Below are 19,551 nucleotides of genomic sequence, written 5' to 3' on the forward strand. Positions count from 1 at the left end.
AAGCCCTTACCAAAGGAGGCAATTTGTTCTCCCGTTCTCAACGTTTTAGCTGAATTTTCAAATTATATATTAATTTGATTGGTTCCTTTCTACCCAGGCCTTCCAGATAGCGCAACAAGGTAGTGCCACTAGATCTTCTATTTCACATTTCAACAACCTACTCCAGTTCACTGCTGTGTACAACAACTAAAACTGAAGAAAAATCCACACACAGCTCTACAGCCCAGAACTTCTAAGCTGGTCTGTTTCAGTCTCTAAAGTGTCAATTACCAATTGGACAAGAACTTAAAATACTTTCAGCAAGCTCAACACAAGGGCATATTTTATTCTAGATGTAGTCTCAATGGCGCAGAGTGGTAAGCGGCGGTAACGCAGCCAAAGCTCTGCTCACGGCCAGAGTTCGATTCCAACGGAAGGAGGAAGTCGAATCTCCGGTAAAAGGAGTCAAAGTCCACTCAGCCTTCCATCCATCCGTGGTCGGTAAAATGAGTACCCGGCATATGCTGGGGGGTAAAGAAAGACCGGGGAAGGAACTGGCAATCCCACCCCATATATACGGTCTGCCTAGTAAACGTCGCAAGACGTCACTCTAAGAGTCGGAAATGACTTGCACTACAAGTGCGGGGACACCTTTACCTTTTTTTAGTCCCAGATTGCTCATAGAATTTCACGTCCAAGACTACTATTCCATCTGCTCATATGCCTAGTAGTTTCTTGAACTAATCTTTTCAATATCTTTTCAATAATTTCTAAGCAAACGTTTATCCTGCTGAACAGTAATCCTTCACATTTAGATCTTGATCTAACGTCCACCTGCCAGCACATCAATATACACAATTCCCTAACAAAAGGGAGGCTGGAACTCATCCATTGCCTCCCCCCGAACACACACACACACAGAGGCATTAAGTCATCATAACTTTCGAAGAGTTGTAGCTGAGTGGTCGATGCTTTGCATGCAGAAGGTCCCAAGATCAATCCCCAGCATCTCCAGATAAGACTGGGAGAATCTCCTGCCTGAGACCCTGGGGGTGCTTCTAGTCAGGTAGACAATATTGAGCTAAACAGACCAATGGCCTGACCCTGTAAAAGGCAGTTTCTGATGTTCTCCCATCTATGAAACTCTCCATTCTTACCAACAGGTATTGACCCTTAACGGAGACACTGTATCTTCTGTCTTGCCAATGACAAGATTGCAAATCTTAATTTCAGCTTTAACCTATTCCAAACTTGAAGTGAAAGCAGACACTATTCTGTTCCCACAGCCGACTGCCTCAGCAACTCTATGCTGCAATGGTACATATTTGTAAGCTTTGTACAGAGTTTCCTCCTTTAGAAAAAAATCCATCAGGGATATTTACGGAAAGATCGACTTCTAGTCTGGAATGTGTCATGTGAGACTGAAGACAGAGAGTGGGAAACCAGCAGTGTGTTAAGTGAATGTGTGTTTCCATCAACCCAGCCCCTTTTCCTTTGATCTACAGATACAATAAAATACAAAATCTGATTTCCACATTACTTGTGAAAATACCAAGATGTCAGGTTTATGGAAAAATGGAGCCTGTTCATATCATATTGGAATAAAAGGATGCAAGAGGCAATAAATTCATATGGGCTATTGGGGGAGATATAGATTTAATTATATCTGTGGTCTTATTGTGTATCAAATACGTTTGGCTTAAGCAATTTCTTTTTTACAACAGTAATGATTTTGCAAACGAAAAGGAACTGTTGGTTAATCCTGTAATAAATAACGTTCAGTGTTTTTGGACAGAATGTATTCAACATTTTTATAATGTTTGTATATTTATAGACTGATTAATTTAGTCTTTAGACTTTTTTGTATTTAGCAATTGTAAAAAAAAAAAGCAAAAATAAAATTAAAAATAGCTGTCATTATCACTACGGCTTCATCATCAGAAAGGGTGGAATTCAATATGTAGCATGAAAAAAGTCCAGCAGAGGGAGATGTTTGAGTGGAACTTTACCAGGCCGAAGATGTACAACTGAATTAAGTTCTGAATACCAGGGAATTAATGGATTTACAGAGCAAGGAATAACTCAGACATTATTAAGAGTTACACAGCTAAGTAGCACTTTTTAGTTTATCAGCTCTAACATATTTCTGGATTTTTGCTATATTTCGTTTCTTAGCACTTGTTGCAAGGAACGCTCTACCTGCCCCATTTCAAACATCTTTTGGTACAATTGTTCTTATAAGCTTATAAAGGTAACAAGTCAAAGCGTGTGCGTGTGTGCGTGTGTGCGCGTGCGTGCGTGTGTGTGAGAGAGAGAAATAAATCAATACATGAGCAATAAAATTATATGTGGTTATGATTCAAAATAGATATGCATTTAAAAACAAAACTAGAATCAACTTCAGTTTCTTGCCAAATCAAATACTGGAATAACTCAGATGCCAAGATTCCCCCTGCAATAAAGACATGATGGATTCCGGCACACACATCCTGACATTTCAAATGTAAGTTAATTTGGGAATTTCAGCTTCTAAGCGTGATGCATCCTAATTAAAACAAAACAGGGTTGGGATCTTCCCCTACCCCTTCCCTAGCAGCGCATTAAAGCCAAGAAACAAAAAAGACAAAAACAGTTTTACTAGAAAGAAAGAAGCAAAGTTCTTAAATAAACCTTACAGCTAATCAAGCGTGTGCTTTTGTGGGCAAAGTGTACAAGAGACAGGACATAGTAATCTGCCTTATACCAAGTCAGGCCTTTGGTACATCTAGCTCAATATTGTCTACGCTGAATGGCAGCATCTCTCCAGGGTTTCAGGCAGGGCTTTCCCCCAGCTCTGCCTGGAGATGCCGCGGATTGAACCTGGGACCTTCTGCATGCCAGGCAGATGCTCTGCCACTGAGCCACGGCCCTCCCCTGGCAAACGCACTCCGTTAGAGATGCCTGTAGCTGGAGGCTAAACAAGGGATTCTACTTACACCAGCATGGTGCGTAACTTCAAGAAGTCATTGTGCTCCGGATTCTCGACTTCCACCACTCCCCAAGGATACAGGCGACCTCTGATCTTCTTTCCTTTCACTTCAATAAGTTGGTTGGACCCAATCACAGCAAAAGGAATGCTAGCCTAGATGAGTCAATACATTACACTGTATAAGATTACCACTGAGTAATGCCAAAGGTAGGATTCAGCTGAGTGTCCCGGAAATATCCAAAGATTTTGGCACACGTAGGGGTGCCACAACATTCCATGAAAAAGCTCTACTTTCGTTAATGTTGAAATGCAGAGTTTTAACCCATGGGTGGAAAATAATTTATTTCATTTGCAAAGATTAAGGTAACTTCTGCTACTGGCTCAGAGACTGGTGTTCTGAGACATGAGTTAGGGAATTATTTCAAGTGCAAAAAAAGGGCAGTAAATATTCCTTCTGATAACCGATAATTATGATGATGCCAACACCCATGAGAGGAATATATTTAGAATAAGGTTGTTAACAACAGAATTGCATGCCTGATTTAGCATGTGCTGAACCCACCTTCAGAACCCTGGTCTGTTCTTTGAACTCTTCATCCTCGTCTGAGTCTGCATCAGGTAACTGATAAATTCTTATGCCATGCTCAGAAATCTCATCTAAAACCTACAGGTGTGGGCAAAAAGTGGAGAAAATTGCAATTATGATTTCTAGCCACACTCTACAGTAGACTCGTGTGTATTAATTTTATTTCAAATCCTACTGAGCTTGCATATTCCAGCTGTTAAGGGGTTTGATCATAAAGCACTTACCTATACTTTCATTTGGCATGGAGTTTCTATTGTGGTTTGTGTATATCCAATATGAAAACCTTTTTATACTCCCAGGCATTTTAAAGTGTATTTTAACAGTATTTCACTATTATCTTGTATTCTGGACGTTGTTTGGTTCTTTTATTGTTTGTTTGTTATTGGTTCTTGATTTATTGTATTTATACACTGTGCTTGTTTTATCTTTTATGTACACCGCCCAGACAGCCTTCGGGCTTAGGGCGGTATATAAATTAAATTAAATAAATAAAATAATAAATATAAGAAATTCTGATTTAATCTTGGCTTACTAACTGGAATCAAATTCTGGATTTGTATCCCTAGTTAGAAATCAGAGATTTCTAAAATGTCTCCGTCTCCATCCCTATTGACTTTCAGGAGGAATTTTAAAACATTCCTGTTTACCCAGGCTTTTGATGGCCGAAGGGGACTGTTCCTGGCAGCCCGAAGGTCACTGTGAAAGACTGTTTTTAACTGTAACTGTGTTTTAGAATGTTTTCAAATGTTTTTAGAATGCTTTTTGCTGTTAAATTGATCTGCTGATAACTTTGCCACCCGGGGCTCCTTCGGAAGGAAGAACAGGATATAGATTCAATAAATAAATAAATAAATAAATAAAACCACAGTTTCTGGGTTTTGCTGTAATGGGAAACTATGGTTTAAATGCACCACAACAGAGCCATCAAAGACAGAGCACAAGCTAAGTGGAGGAGCAGGGGTTACAGGATGGTATACGGGCTTGACACGGCCAGTTCATTCAGCCAGGACAGAATATTACAAAGAGGGTCACTTGGTCAATCCAAGCACTAAAAAAGTTCCCTGAGAAAGAAGCTACAGAAAGGGGAAGTAATGGGATTGCACAATGGCCCTCTGGAATGACAATCCAGAAAAGGAGACAAATAGCCCATCCATCTAGGCCCAGTCCACCAAAAGTACAACACGTTAGACTAGGAAGGTGCTCTCTATGCAGCTCTTTGCACCTCCTCAAGGAGGCATAGCTGACACAACTTGGATTTTAAAGACCCAGCATCTTTTGGAGATGCTACAGAACTGTCCCAATGACAGCGAGGCATGTGTGGGCACAGGGTGGCATTGCAGTTTGCCTTTCATTACATGCACGGCACAAGCAAGCCCATTTCTCTGGGCAGAGATCTTAGCGATAAACCTGCAGAGAGAAACAATGGCGGGAAAAAACTAACAAGGGTGCTGGGAAAACGTATCACAACTCTTCAACCGAGTGCTTTCCTGAAAGGGGGGGGGAGAACTGCAAGAAAAACAAGTTGAATTTAATACTCCCAACAATGAAGCAGAGTTTTGCTTCTTCAAACATCAGTTTTATTGGCCCCAGGAGGTTCTGTGGTTCCTAAAGATTAGCCTTCCCAGGGGAAACGTGTAAGAAGTCAAAATGCAAGTTCCCCCCCTTCTCATGCAATCACTCTTTTGAGCAGGTTTCCTCTCATGGCTTTGCTGGGCACAGCTTGTGAAGCTGCCTTCTAACTCTTACCACTCCAAGTTGTTTTGTTGTTGTTGTTTAAAGATGAAGTTTGAATTCCACCAAATCAAAACAGGAATGACTCCAAGCTGAGTTTCCTTGACAGAAGCCCCACGAGAAAGTTATCTGCTTCTTCAAAAAACCTCAGAACAAAAACAAAAAACCTCGCACATCCCCTCCTTACCTTAGATTGACTGCCAAATGGCAGAAACATCTAAAAAAAAAAAATAGCAGAGGCTTCAAAGCTCCATCAGAAGAGCCAGATCCTGATCCCCTGCCTTGATTAGAGATTTTGCATTCAGTGATGTTTTGAGTAAGAAAAATATACAGTAGCTAAGCTTTCAAAGCTCTGGATCAACATTAAAAACATTCGGTCCCGGTTAAGCTGTTGGTAACAATGGCTGACTCCAGCGGACCAAAAATAATCAGGACCAAGATGTTTCTATTTATTTGTCCTTTTAACCGCTCCTTATTAGGCAACAGTTTTGTTACTGCCTGCGCGCATTGAAAGCAAGGGTGGGGAACCCAGGCCCAGGGGCCAAATGCGGCCCTCGGAACTCTTCCCAGGTCACACCCTCTCTCCAAGCCCCAGCCCTCACTGGCCCTGCTTGGCCCCCTTCTTTTTTTTCCTGGGTGGAACGTGTCCATGAGCTCTGATAATAATACCTCTCGCTTGCTTGGATGGAGGATCGAGAGAGGAGTTAAGCATGTGCAGGAACTAGCTTACCGTACAAAGGTAAAAACTGCGCTCATTGCTCCACCCACTCTTGCCTCTGGTCCCACCCACCATTGGGATGTGCCTCCCCAAAGGTCACCCAGAAGGGAACGCAATCCTCAGGCTGAAAAAGATTCCACACCGTGAATTAAATAATGACCAGTTACAAGCTTACATTTAGAGAAAGAAGAATAGTTTCAACAGGTTTGCGTATTAAGACAGCCTGGAAAGCGCTGTAAACACATTAAATTTTTATTTTATTTATTTATTTATTTATTATTTGATTTATATCCCGCCCTTCCTCCTGGCAGGAGCCCAGGGCAGTAACATTTTATTGATAACTATTTATTATTAGTTATTAGTAGTAGTAGTAGTTATTTTTGATAACTAATTGCTTAATTAACAGCAATGATATGGAACAGGCAGATGCAGATTAATCCTAGCTTTTGATTGAAATGATTTAAGTAAAATGAGTTTTATTCTACCACCACCCCACAATTGCCAAGATCAATAGTCCTTTTCTCTCTTTTAAGGTAAGGAATTTAATTGAAGAGTAGTGTGCACATCCCCACACATACAAAAAAGCCTTCATTGCTGAAGTTCACTCCTTCCTCCTGACCCCTTGATGTATTCAGTTATCTTTCTGAAATATCAAGAGCAATTAAACTACGCTTCAGCCTGTCTGATAGACCACTTATGCACACAACTCATTTTTAGTCTGATTCACGTATACATGCACGTAGTTTCATTACTACACACTAAACTTTCTCAGCTGAAGCAACTCCACTGAAAAGGACTGTTGCAGAGGTAATAGGAAAGCTTTATTGGCATATCTTGCGGTTGTTCATCCAATGCCTGCAAGTCACTTCTCTCTGCATCCATTAAGTCAGGGGTGGGAATCCTTTGGCCCTCCAGATGTTGCTGAACTACAATTCCCATCAGCCCCAGCATAGTCAGAGGCAGTATGCTTCGAAATATCAGCTGCTGGAAACCACAGGAGGGAACAGCGCTCTTGCACTCAGGTCCTGCTTGCGGGTTTCCCATGGGCATCTGGTTGGCCGCCGTGAGAACAGGGCGATGGACAAGATGGATCCTTGGCCTAATCCAGCAGGCCTCTTCTTATGTTCTTACGTTAATCATCGGGGATGACAGAATTTGTGGTTCAGCAACATCTGGAGGGCCAAAGGATTCCCAACACCTGCATTAAGTAATCAAGATGCAGCACGTAAACCAGCACAGAAAACACTACACCAACAATATAAGTACTATATACAAAGTCTGGTCACACAGACGTTCTGAGAACAGAATATTTCACTCTCTAGCCGTATGAAGACATCTCTGCTGCTGGTAGTTGGCCATTCATGTCAGCAGAGCTGTGCTTTTTGACCCTGTCCTTAGATCAGGGGTGGGCAACCTTTTTGACTCCAACGGCCACACAGGTAACGATGGGTCAGTGGGTGGAGGCTGTATGCCAGTAGCTGTGCCCACAGCTGATGGTGCGGGCATTCACAGACACAAGGGCATGCATGCCATCTCCCCATCCACAGTTGTGCTACCCCCAGTCTGCCAGACAGCTCCTGGACTAGAGGGGACATCACAAGTCACATGGACAGGATGGCACATCAGGATGATCCTCCGCGTGTACCATCCTCCCCATCACAAGCACCCAAAAAAATTTAGAGCTGTATCCAAGGTGGTGCTACATGAACACACCAACGCAAGGATTTCTGCTTGTGCAACTTAACATTCTTCCCCTCTCCTCCCCCCATTCAGCCCTTAAATCTTTTCTGAGTTTTTCCCCAGCTCTCCGGTGCTGATCTGGGGAGGGCATGAGCCCACGCAGGGGAAGGAGTAGGGGGAAGTCCCACTGTGCAAGCATAAATCCTTGTGCTAATGGAATAAGGGCGCTGGATACCACGAGTAGCAGTGATAAAATCAGCAATGGCAGCGGAGGACTTTCCGGAGGCTGCTGGGGAGACCCACAAGGGCTACAATTGGCCTCCGGGTTGCCCTCATGTGCCTTAAGACAGACCCACAGTCCCTAAGAGCTGTCTTGATGGAAGGTTAATTGGTGCACAGCAGCTTGAGTCGTACACTGAGCTGAGCTAGTAGCTCCTGTTCAGACCTAGTGAATAGGCGGAGGAGGGGAACGGGACCATACTGCTGGCCCCAACCCGTGTCATGCATCCGTCTGGTCCCGCACCACAACCGTCACACACAGAGCCAAAAGGATGCTAAAGCCATATACGTGTAGATCCTTCATGTAACCAGGAGCCCTGATCACTTACGCCCCAAACACAAAAGGTTGAGCTCAGAGCAAGGGGCACATGACATTAGGGGTGCGCCCAGTGGTATGGTCCTGTTCCCCCGGCATGCTCATCGTGCGGGTTCAAAAGGGCTTTTGTTTTAAAAGCAGATACATACCCTTCTCTTCAGTCTCTCTCTCTCCTTCAGTGTCAAAGTGTCTGCCTTAGCGATCACAGGGACAATATTGACTTTCCCATGGAGCGCTTTCATGAACTCTACATCCAAGGGTTTGAGCCTGCATATCAATTATTAAAAAAAAAAAAACCTTAATAGTGTCGTAAGTGAAGACATCCCTTGCATTAGAACCTAAGAAGAGCCCTCCGGATCAGGCCAGTGGCCTATCTAGTCCAGCAACCTGTTCTCACAGTGGCCAACCAGATGCTCCAATGGGAAGCCCGTAAGCAGCATGTTAAGGATCATGTTATGGATCAAAAAAACCAAAGTCCCAACAACCAGTGGGATCTTCTCTATGGTCGCTCTGGAACTCCAGAATACCCATTCCCCATTGTGGTTCATTTGTCTCTGTCTTTTAATGTCTTCCCATAAATACTTTTTTTTCTTGTGCATTTCTTGTGCAAAGAATTAGTCCTCTGGTAATTAATCCTGCTATTGCTACTATTTTTATATTAGCCATTAATTTTGATATTCTGTAACCCTCCAGATCCCGCCAGAATGCAACTTCCATCATCCCCGATGACGGGCCAAGCTGGCTGGGGCTGATGGGAGTTGGTCTCTAACAATGTTTGGAGGGCCACAGATTCCTCCTCGATTTAGAATGTTCAATATTTTTCATACTGTTATTTCAGTTGGGGGGAGGGAAGGTTATATATTATTCAGAGAGCTTAGGCTGAAATGTAAATCTCGTAAATTAAAAATGAGTTGATTTTTCTCTTATCCACTTTTTTCACTATCCAACTTTCACATCCGTACATAGAGATCAGGAATACCATGGTCTGAATCATCCTGACTTTAGTGCTCAGTGATACATCTGTGCATTTGAGGACCTTTTCTAGTTCTCTCATAGCTGCCCTCCCCAGTCCTAGCCTTCTTCTGATTTCTTGACTATTGTCTCCATTTTGGTTAATGACTGTGCCAAGGTATTGATAATCCTTGACAAGTTGTCAATATTCTCGTTGTCAACTTTAAAGTTACACAAATTAAACCAGAACTATCATTAGAAGCTAAAATGATGAAACTGAGGTTATCATACTTCGGACACATCATGAGAAGACATGATTCAGTAGAAAAGACAATAATGCTGGGAAAAACAGAAGGAAGTAGAAAAAGAGGAAGGCCAAACAAGAGATGGATTGATTCCATAAAGGAAGCCACAGACCGGAACTTACAAGATCTGAATAGGGTGGTTTATAACAGATGCTATTGGAGGTCGCTGATACATAGGGTTGCTATAAGTCGTAATTGACTTGAAGGCATATAATAACAACAAAGCTGAAATGTAAATCTTGTAAATTAAAAAAAGGTTAAGAGTTCCACCTTTGCTAGAGACAAACAGAACTTGCAAAACTCAGGAAAAAGGTCAAAGTACTTAGTATGTGGCTGACATGTTTAATTAAACTTTCCATACACATATATGAAAGGATGTGGTTATTACAACTTTTAAGTTTCCAGATAGCCATTCCTTTTTAATATGTACCCCCCCGGCAAAGTTTTAATAGTAAATCCTCTCTGAAATGGATACACCGCTGTAAAAGGTGGTCATTCATCCCAAAGATGATTTTAATTGAGTTGGCTAACTGACAATGAAGAAACTCGCTCCATTAATAAGGCAGTTAAATCCCTTGCAGAAATTTACCCCATGCCTGCTTAGAGGAGTAAAGATTTCACCCTAGAATGCAAATCTTTTCTTACCCATGCCCAAAGGGAGATATGAAGTAAAAACAGCAATGGACTCTGTTGTCTACTATATGACGCCTGTTGAGGCCACTCTCGTCGTGAAGGTACCTTTCAAACTGATTGTCAATGTAGTGGATTATTGTCTTGAAACTGTAATAAAAGGAGAGGGAAAGGAGGAATTTGCAATGAGGCATGTTTGCATTCAGGCATGTGAAAAATTCAGTTTCCACTTTTGATTTTCAAGGAGTTCAGAGCAGTCTACATGCTTTCTCCTGCACACATTGCTGCCCTTTTTATCCCCACAACAACCCTGTGGAGTAGGCTAAGCTGAGAGAGACAATGAATGAATGAACCCACATAGATTCATGACTGAATGGAGATTTGAACCTGTGTCCCCTCCTGTCCAGGACCTAGTCCTACATTATCAACAGCATCACACTGACTTAGGCACCATCTACATTGTGTTTAAAGCATTATAATGCCACTTTAACAGCCATGGCTTCCCCCAAAGAATCCTGGGAACTGTAGTTTGTTAAGGATGCTTTAAATGTGCAGTGTGTACCCAGCCACAGAGAGATCTACCGTACAGCGTAAAATTATTCCTGCCTGGAGTAAGTTCTCACTTGCGTTGACATTAAGGCAAGTGGATTGCAAATTTGGGAGATGCTCAATGGTAAAAGAAAGCAAGGTCAGGAATATGACATGCATAGCGATGGAGGCATAAACCGTGTTCACGTTGCCATACACAGCATGTCTGGGATGTGCGGCTGCCAAATGCCAGCACAATTAAGTGTAAGTGAAAAAGGAAGGCACCCACCCATTTTTGACAAGACAGCCAGCTTGTCCTGAGTCATCTCCTTGCTATTCCTTTCACTTCCTCCTTTCTCAAGCTTTTTCTTTATGACTAGTGCTATTAGGGTTGCTAACCTCATGAACTTCATATCTGGTGATTTTACCTCCCCTGCCCCTCCACCCCACACCAGGGCAAATTTTTGAGCCACTTTAGATAGTAGTGTTCACCGCCCAGAGAACATCCATTCTCTGTATACAGTATACATGTACTGTAAATAGAGAAAAATAAATGAGATCTCCTATTTTGGAAGTCTCTGTGTAAGTAGAAGAGTTAAACAAAAGTAACACTGCACTCATCAAACTTAGACTGCTGTTTTCAATTATCTCATGAACAAAAGCGGTTAAATTAACAAATCCTGTTCTGTCTCCAATGGAATTCACATCCAAGCACCTCCCCCCCCCCCAAAAAAAGGGTTATATCCTATGTAGCGCTAACTTAAAGTCACTTAGTAGTATACTTATTTTGCTGGTGAAATGCTTTGCTCCAGCGCAATGCTGTTTTCAAGAGAATGCACAAGTAGGTCCCTGGTAACTGGTGCACAGGAGATTGCACCATCTGTGGCGCAACGAGCTTCTGCTAGTGCAAGGGTTGTGCTGGATTTCTCTATTACGCAACATTAAAACTCACTCGCCCGCTAGCATGACAGCCCGCTGCTCAAAGCTTCTCTGCTACTCTACCGCAATTTGCGTACATGCTACTTTCAAATCCTCACTGCTGGTCAGTTTCTTCCTATAACGGTAAAACAGCAATGCATTGTACCTTTCAGTTTCCGGGAAGCACCTGCTTTCTGCCACAACAGTATCATTAGTTTAAAGAACTTCATATCCTGTACAATGCAAACAAAGCAATCTTTTTTTTCCCTATAGGGAAAAAAATTGCTTTTTTGAGAAAATGAAATAAACCTAACGTCGCCAAAACACACCCTCTCCTTCTAACCAAAGCAACAGCAGTCCAGAAAGACTAGCCTTGTTATATTGGGACAAAGGGTGAAGAACAGAGGAAATATCATTTGACACCTTTTATTTAATAAAGAGCTGCACGGCAGGTTTAGTACAACCAGAAGGTTCCTTGAATTCGACAAAGAGAAATAACTGCAAAGGCATTACAAAATCATATAGTGTTTTTCTTAAATGCTTATGTGGGAAATCTTTGGCCCTCCAGATATTGCTGAACTACAACTCCCATCAGCCCTATGAAGCATGGAAGGATATGGAGAGCCAAAGGTTCCCTACACCTGCATTATACTATCTCAGCAATCCTTAATGACCGCCCTGTACGTAAGCCATTATTAGAAGGTATGACAGAAGATGGGCAGACGGGGTTGAAAGCTACGTCTGACCAAAATGTACCAGTGAGTTCACAGCTGGGAATTTCCCCCAACCTCCTCACCACTATGACACACTGACTCTCAGTTTTGACATAACCCTGAGCTCTTTTGGGAGGAAGGGCAGGAACAATAAATAAATAAATAAACCATGCCGCTGAAGGAGGATCCCAGACTTCCGTTGGAACCTGTCTGGGGGGGCGGGGGCTATCCCCAGGGAAGCAGATAAGAGAGATGAGCATTCAAATGATAAGACACAACAACAACAACAACAAAGATGGCACAGAAGACTGGTCTTCAGTTGGTGGTCATGCTCTGGCTTAAGGCGAGTTGTGCCCGCAGCATCAACGCTTTCTTCTTCTTTGTAAATAACGTGATCTATTTTTTCTTGAAGTATAAATCTTGTTGAGAAGGGTTTTTTAAAAAAAAGAAACACTAGACTCTTGTGGACTGGGGAGAGGAGGGGAACTGAAGGCCCCACTTCAGTAGCAAAAGGAAAAAACAATAGTTTCTACGTAGCCCCTTGAATCCGCTACCGCACAAGTTAATCCTTTGTTGCACATTCCACAACAGTGATGCAGCGACGGGCCATAGCTCCACCTTGTTCTCACTCACTCAGCCTCCCTGCCGGAAAAAGTGGGTGGGGATTCCAACTCGCAGGACTTTGAGAAACATTTCCAAAGAATAAACACAGCATCTGAATACAATCAACAGGACGTCCTACTTGCAACACAATAGTCAAGCGAGAGGGACTTGGAGATCAACTGGAGGAAATTTGAATCAGCTATTACAGAAAATTACAAAAGCGTTCCAGTGTAGGGAGGCTGGGAGATCACTCCAGGGAAGAAAAATTATTACAAATTTAAGCATACACGGTGGGCCAAAGCAGTACTACACATAACTTCTGCTTGGTTGTTTTTCAGCCCAAATTCATAAATGTCCGTTTTTCCCAGTTTACAGCATCCCTTGTAGTGAACATCTACAATGTACTGACTGGTGAACCCAAGCAGGATTGAACTCCCTGTGCATCGGGGGGGGGGGTTTCAATCCTGCTTTCTGCAGGAGTCGGGAGCACCCACCAATTCTGGTACAGCATATGCTTTGCAAATGGAAGCTCCCTGCTTCAATCCCTTCCACCTCTAGTTAAAAGGATCCGGCAGATGATGTCAAGGGCTTCTAACTGAGAGCCTGGGGAGTCACTGCCAGTCAGAGTAGACAATACTGGGCTAGGTGGGCAAATAGTTTGACATGAGATATACATAAGGCAAGCTTCTGATATTCCTAAAATTCCACATAAAAAGGGGGCCCAATGAATCGTTTAGCCCCACTGCTCAGCTGGTGGACCATTAGGAGGGGGGCACACCAGTGCATGCATCTGCTAAGATCTCTTCCTAAAGCCCTGATTCAAGTACACTGCTTACAAAACAGCAAAGGCCCAGGGTCAGAAAGTCCACGTTGCATGCAGAGTTGTCAGGGCTGTTGGCTATTCAGAGTGGGGATATGGGATGTAAGCGGAGTCTGGTGAATGAAATAAGACTTTTGAATACTGAATGTCAGCTAATAGGTCTTTTGGTTCGGTTTTGTTGGGTTCTGGCTGCTGTGGGCATTGCTGGGAACAAGACGGCAGATCAGTTAGCCAGGAAGGCTTTGGACTGTGGGTATACAGACCTTGCATTGTCACTGATCATTTTGGAAGATAAACACTGGGTGAAGCGGATGTTGTCAGGTGAATAACAAAGGCAGTGGGAGGTGGGCTCTACAGGTAGGAGGGTTTTCTCCTTTTGCCTACTATGAGCTTCAGCTATGGGGCAGTATACAAATGCAATAAAAAATAAATAATAGTATTGGAAGATTTTCGATTTTTTAAACTGAAAGGGCGGCAGAGGCAGGTTAGCTCATTCAGAGCCTTGACTGGGCATTGGGCTCGCCATTTGTGCAGGGTTGGGAAGACTGCTCCTGAGTGTTGCGAGGTTTGTGGAATGGACGACCAACAGCTGGTCATGTTCTATGGGACTGTTTACAGTAAGCGGGACACAGACAGCCTCTCCTTTGTAGGCTCAAGGAGCTGGGGCTTACAAAATTGTCCCTGGAGGTTGTCCTACAGGACACAAACCTCTGGGGTGTGGTGTTGGAGGTTTTACGGCACTTTGGAAGCCTACGAGGCCCTATGAAAGGCTGTGAGTGAAGAGTGGTAACCCTGTTTGCCAGGAAGTGGCGGTAAGAGGGCCTCACCATGGCCTTGCTTCGACATTAAACCCGAAAAGGAGGAGGAGAGGTAGCAAGCGATGCAAAAGACCTCTGCCCCTGGGGAGCCGCTGCTTGTGAAAGCAGACTAGGTGGCTAAACAGTGGAAGCCTGACGTGGTATAAGGCAGGCTCCTGCACTCCACATTCTTGTACTGCTTTACCATGATCTGCATTCTTTAAAAAGCTCCACTTTAAAAAGCTTTCCACAGGCAGGGAGGTTTTGACACACTGAGGACATCCAACGATTCAAACCCACCCTCCAGTGCAGTCTGAAGTTTAGACTCCAAAGTGAGGAGGGGAGTAGCAGGCGTGGTCCAGCCCTTCATGAAGATCCTGTTCCTGCTGGAGCTCACACTTCTCAGCTCTGTGTGTCTCACCCGCCTAAAGCCCAGCACTGACAGGAAGCCATGAAAGTTAAACCACAAGAACGCTGGAAGCTGACTTATACTGAGACAGGCCACTGGTCCATCTAGTTCTATATTGTCAACACTGACCGGCAGCAATTCTCTGGGGTTTCAGGCAGGGGTCTTGCCCAGCCCTACTTGGAGATGCCGGGGATTGAACTCGGGACCTTCTGCATGCAAGGCAGATGCTCTACCACTGGGCTACAGCCCTTTCCCAGAGGTTCAAGTCTGTACTAAGAAAATGCTTCCAAACGTGGTCACCGGAGCGGTATACAAAATATCGGTAGCCCCAGGACAGATGTGAAGATTCCGTATCACAGCTGGAGGGAGAAACAAAACATACCAGTCTTGGCTATTAATGGCATCTCCATATCCTGGAGTGTCTACTACCGTAAGACGGAGCTTCACCCCTCGCTCCTCTATTTCCACGGTGGAAGCTTCAATCTGGACAGTTCTCTCTATTTTTTCTAGAAGAGAAAAGTTTTATAATGTTAACGTTTCCTGGTCATCACAGCAGTACCATATTATCGAAGCTACTGTGACTAAGAGACCTCCGTGTGTGTGTGTGTAACAGAAACTGGACAGGAAATGACATCCCCCATGAAGAAATGCTTACGGTGGCCAACCTAGATCCCAAGGATGCCTGTGCATCCATGCATGTGCCCAGCTTTCTCAGAGTTCCTCAGCCGTTGCCCACATAGAATTCCTAAGTCCAAATCAGGGCTTAGTGTTCCTTGACGTTTCTGGGACACTCACAGAGACCGCCTTGTTCCATGTCCCACCACCATCTGAGGTCTAGAAGGAAGGAACTCAGAATGAGGCCTTCTCCCTGGTGGCACCCAGGCTATGGAAACCTTTGTCCCACGAAACCCACCCTTTGGTGCATGTAGGCATCAGGCTAAAGACAATACTATTTAAATGTGCATTTTATCAAGAGGTTAATCCCATCTGGACTCAGGTTTGGCTGCTGCGTTTTTAGGTCAGATCGGCACCACACATTTATACCACTTTAACAGTCAGGGAGAATCCTGGGAACTGCAGTTTGTTAAGGGCACTGACCTCACAGAGCTACAGTTCCCAGCACCCTGAGCAAACTATAGTTCCCAGGATTCTCAGCGACTGTCAAAGTGAAATAAGAGTGTTTTAAACGTATGGTATGGATGGGACCCGGTATTGGTGCTGTTTGAGATCTGGAAGTTCTACAAGCCTATTCGGGCATTCAACCCACATGATTGTAATCATGTGGAGTGGGAAAGTGGGGGCACACCCAACAGCCCCACTGAGAGGACGTGTCTGTAGAGGGTAACCTGCTTTATGTTAGGGACGCCACTCAGTTTGCATTTCAAGTCAAATCTATCACATTCACACTTGCTTAAACAGAGTACCGAAACACACTAATTCGCACTAATTCGAATTTTGCAACGCAGTTTGCCAACCAAACAATATTAACAAAAATGCGTAAGTTAGGGGAAAGCGTACATGAAAATGAATATGAGTGAAAATAACATACAAAAATGCATTATATGACAAGACATTGCTGTCAAAAAGGTGTGCCTTAGTCAAAACTGCTTACAAAAAGGTGTTTACCAGGAGAAATTCATACTACAATGCTGGAGAATTTTTATGAAGATTTTTTTTTTTTAAAGGAAATTGTTGCAGAAATGTGGAGAACTGAATTTAAGATTGGAAAAATGAGAAACCGGGAGAACCGAAATGGACAGATCTGTCCATCCTCACTTTATGCACACAGGCTCCCCTCCACCAATGATTTAGAACTCTGGGCAATCTGGGATCTAAATCACAGGGGGAGCCTATGCAAATAGGATCCTCTCTATAAGTTCCCCTCTACAGATATTCCTACACACACACACACATACGCACACACGTGTGGACGATTGACAGGAAGGGTGGGGTGGAGAGAAGGGCTGGTAGGACTCAGGATGGGCCAAGAAGGATAGCGATGCTGCCCCATTCCACGTAGCTGTAATCACATGGGGCTGTACGGAGGGCTCTTGCACTAGCAGACAGGCGAGTTTTAATACTGTGCAACAGAGGAATCCAATGCAAAGTTACGCTGGCGGAAACCCATTGTGAAACAGATTGCGCAATCTATGGCGCAACACAGTTACCAGCAACCTGCTTATGCACCCTCTTGCGCATCAATGTTCTGCTGGCATACAACATTCTACCAGCAGAACAAATGTACTGCTAAATACCTTTAACAGGTGACTGTGTTAAGGTTAACAGTTGCTTCACTGGGACTTTATGACAACCGTTAGCCACCCTGAATGTCTCTGTTGGCGTGGTAGGTATAAACGGTTCAAAAAGACCGAAGCTGCCTTGGGCATGCAAAACTCAGTGTGTGGCTCTTAAGGATCCTGGCCATGGGCTACTTTAATGCACTTCATTCCAAAAAGCACTAGGGATTTTTATTTTTATTTTTTACAAGTCATTTCCTAAAGGATCAATAGCCAGAACACCGTGGGAAAGCGAGAAGACGTCAGAGCGTAGACAATATAATCATTTCAGCGATGCTGTAAAGTCAATTTAGATGGAGGATCAAAGCGAGAAGTACTTTGAAGTCAGACAACAGAAGCATTGATGTTGAAGAAAGCACAAGACAGGAGGCAGTTAAGATGATTTGCATAAGCAACAATTTGAAGCATACTCCCTTATTTAACAAGGTAGGGTATGAACTGCAGTGTGCATTGATTCCATCAATCCGTTAAAAATCTTGGGCTCAGTTAATCAGCTTTTGCTGCCACAGCAAACCCTTCCCCCTCCCCCCCAGTCAACCTGTTGCGTTTATAATCTCTCTCCTCTCCCCTTGGCTCAGTAGGAGGCAGAGTTCACTTGCTTTTCTCTAAGCTCCAGCAGATGGCAAGGAAACTCAGCCTCACACTGAGCTAGGGAGATGAAAAGGAGCAATTCTCACCTCAGTGCTGGCTAATACTTCAGGATGTCTACACTACTGAGTCACTAGAAAAGACAATAATGCTGGGGAAAACAGGAGGGAGTAGAAAAAGGGGAAGGCCAAACAAGCGATGGATTGATTCCATTAAGGAAGCCACAGCCCTAAACTTACAAGATCTGAACAGGGTGGTTCACGACAGATGCTATTGGAGGTCGCTTTCATAGGGTCGCCGTAAGTCGTAGTCGACTTGAAGGCACATAACAACGCTACTGAGAGTCAGGCATTGAGCTCCATAACACGCTTTAAGGGTTAACTGTATGTACTAGCATGTATATTAGGTCAAATCATAAGCAACTGCAATTTGTTTAGATTCTGATAAGTGTGTAACTGGCTTTTACACTTCGTAAACCGCTTCTAAGCCTACTTTGGCATTTTCAGGTATATAAATCAAGACGATGATAATCATAGCCAAAGCCAGAACACTGAGAAACGAGTATCAACATGCAGAAGGGCATGAATCTTCTTTTATAAACTAAGGAAGCAAAACAAACAACAGCACAAAACTCTCAGCTCAATGAGGAGTGAGCACGCTCCGTAACCATAGCATTTGCATTTATATTTTATATTTATTTTGCTGTTTTACACGTGTTGCAAGTTGTCTGGAGACCTTTAAGTAACAAGCGACTAAAAAGTATAATAACAACAACAACAGTATTGAATAGCAGGTGGAAAAGGAAAAAAAAGAACCTGGGGAGAGTGGAATCCATCGCTTGAGTAACTTCCTGCGTATAGGAGGGGTCGGAAACCTCCAGTCCAAAGGGCTAAATGCGTTAACGCCAGGCCTCTCTATCCGGCCCTCGTGACTCTCCCAAGGCAACACCCCTTCCCTAAGCCACGCCACACCTTCCTTTTGCTTAGCTAAAACGCTTCTTATGTGCCCAGGTGGAGGCAAGCAGTGCATTGGGTATGTAGAAGCCTCTGACTTTTGCATGACTGGAACGCAGCCTACTGTACAAAGGCAAGAGTCATATCTATTGCCCCGCCCACTTTGCCTCTGGCCCCGCCCATCACATGGCCTCTGGAAAGCTCTCCGCAGAAAAAAGTTCCCCATTGCTGGCTTATGGCATCCTGGGGGAGGGCACGGCCTCCTGGCTAGCATGACAGAAGCACTCCTAGGAAGTGAGGATCTAAGTGGGATCTTCCATAATGTGCTGTGGTGTTTTTCTGAATACCAGATTACATGTTGTGAATTTTTGCCTTTACACGCATGCAAATTTAAATAATTTAATTAATTGATCAAACTGACAAGAGATTATGGTTGTTGTTTTTTAAAACCGAGAGGCAGCCCTACTATTTGTTTTTAAAAGTCATCCGTCATCATCAGAATGCAAGAATAACCCCTGCATAGGGGAAATATCAACAGCAGGAAAGCATGCGAAATCAGAGGTTGTGGTCTGGACCAGACTGATTTACCTGCAGCTCCAGGAATGTAACGTTCAGGATAGAGATCGGTCAGGAACAAACTGTTAATTAAAGTGGATTTTCCCAAGCCAGATTCACCTGTGAATAAGATGGATGTATAATTACTGGAATAATCTCCCCCTCTCCACTTTCCAGGCTCAGGTTTATCTCTTGCTGCCAGCATCCACCCTGATTTGTAAGATAGT

At 43.6% G+C, this 19,551-nt stretch overlaps 1 protein-coding gene across 3 annotated transcripts in view; it reads right to left on the bottom strand.

The window, feature by feature from the left end:
- LOC133373490 (septin-2) overlaps window positions 1-19,551 on the bottom strand; it is a 481,091-nt gene that overhangs the window by 445,726 nt on the left and 15,814 nt on the right. For all 3 annotated transcript variants that reach the window (XM_061603307.1, XM_061603306.1, XM_061603308.1), the window contains exons 4-9: window positions 19,358-19,444; window positions 15,314-15,437; window positions 10,159-10,293; window positions 8,407-8,524; window positions 3,510-3,611; window positions 2,955-3,100 (exon numbers count right to left, since the gene is read on the bottom strand). In XM_061603307.1, the coding sequence (XP_061459291.1) occupies window positions 2,955-3,100; window positions 3,510-3,611; window positions 8,407-8,524; window positions 10,159-10,293; window positions 15,314-15,437; window positions 19,358-19,444 (712 nt within the window). The remainder of the gene's footprint in view (window positions 1-2,954; window positions 3,101-3,509; window positions 3,612-8,406; window positions 8,525-10,158; window positions 10,294-15,313; window positions 15,438-19,357; window positions 19,445-19,551) is intronic.

This window comes from Rhineura floridana, chromosome 19, assembly GCF_030035675.1.
Source record: "Rhineura floridana isolate rRhiFlo1 chromosome 19, rRhiFlo1.hap2, whole genome shotgun sequence".
In the NCBI taxonomy this organism is placed as follows: domain Eukaryota; kingdom Metazoa; phylum Chordata; class Lepidosauria; order Squamata; family Rhineuridae; genus Rhineura; species Rhineura floridana.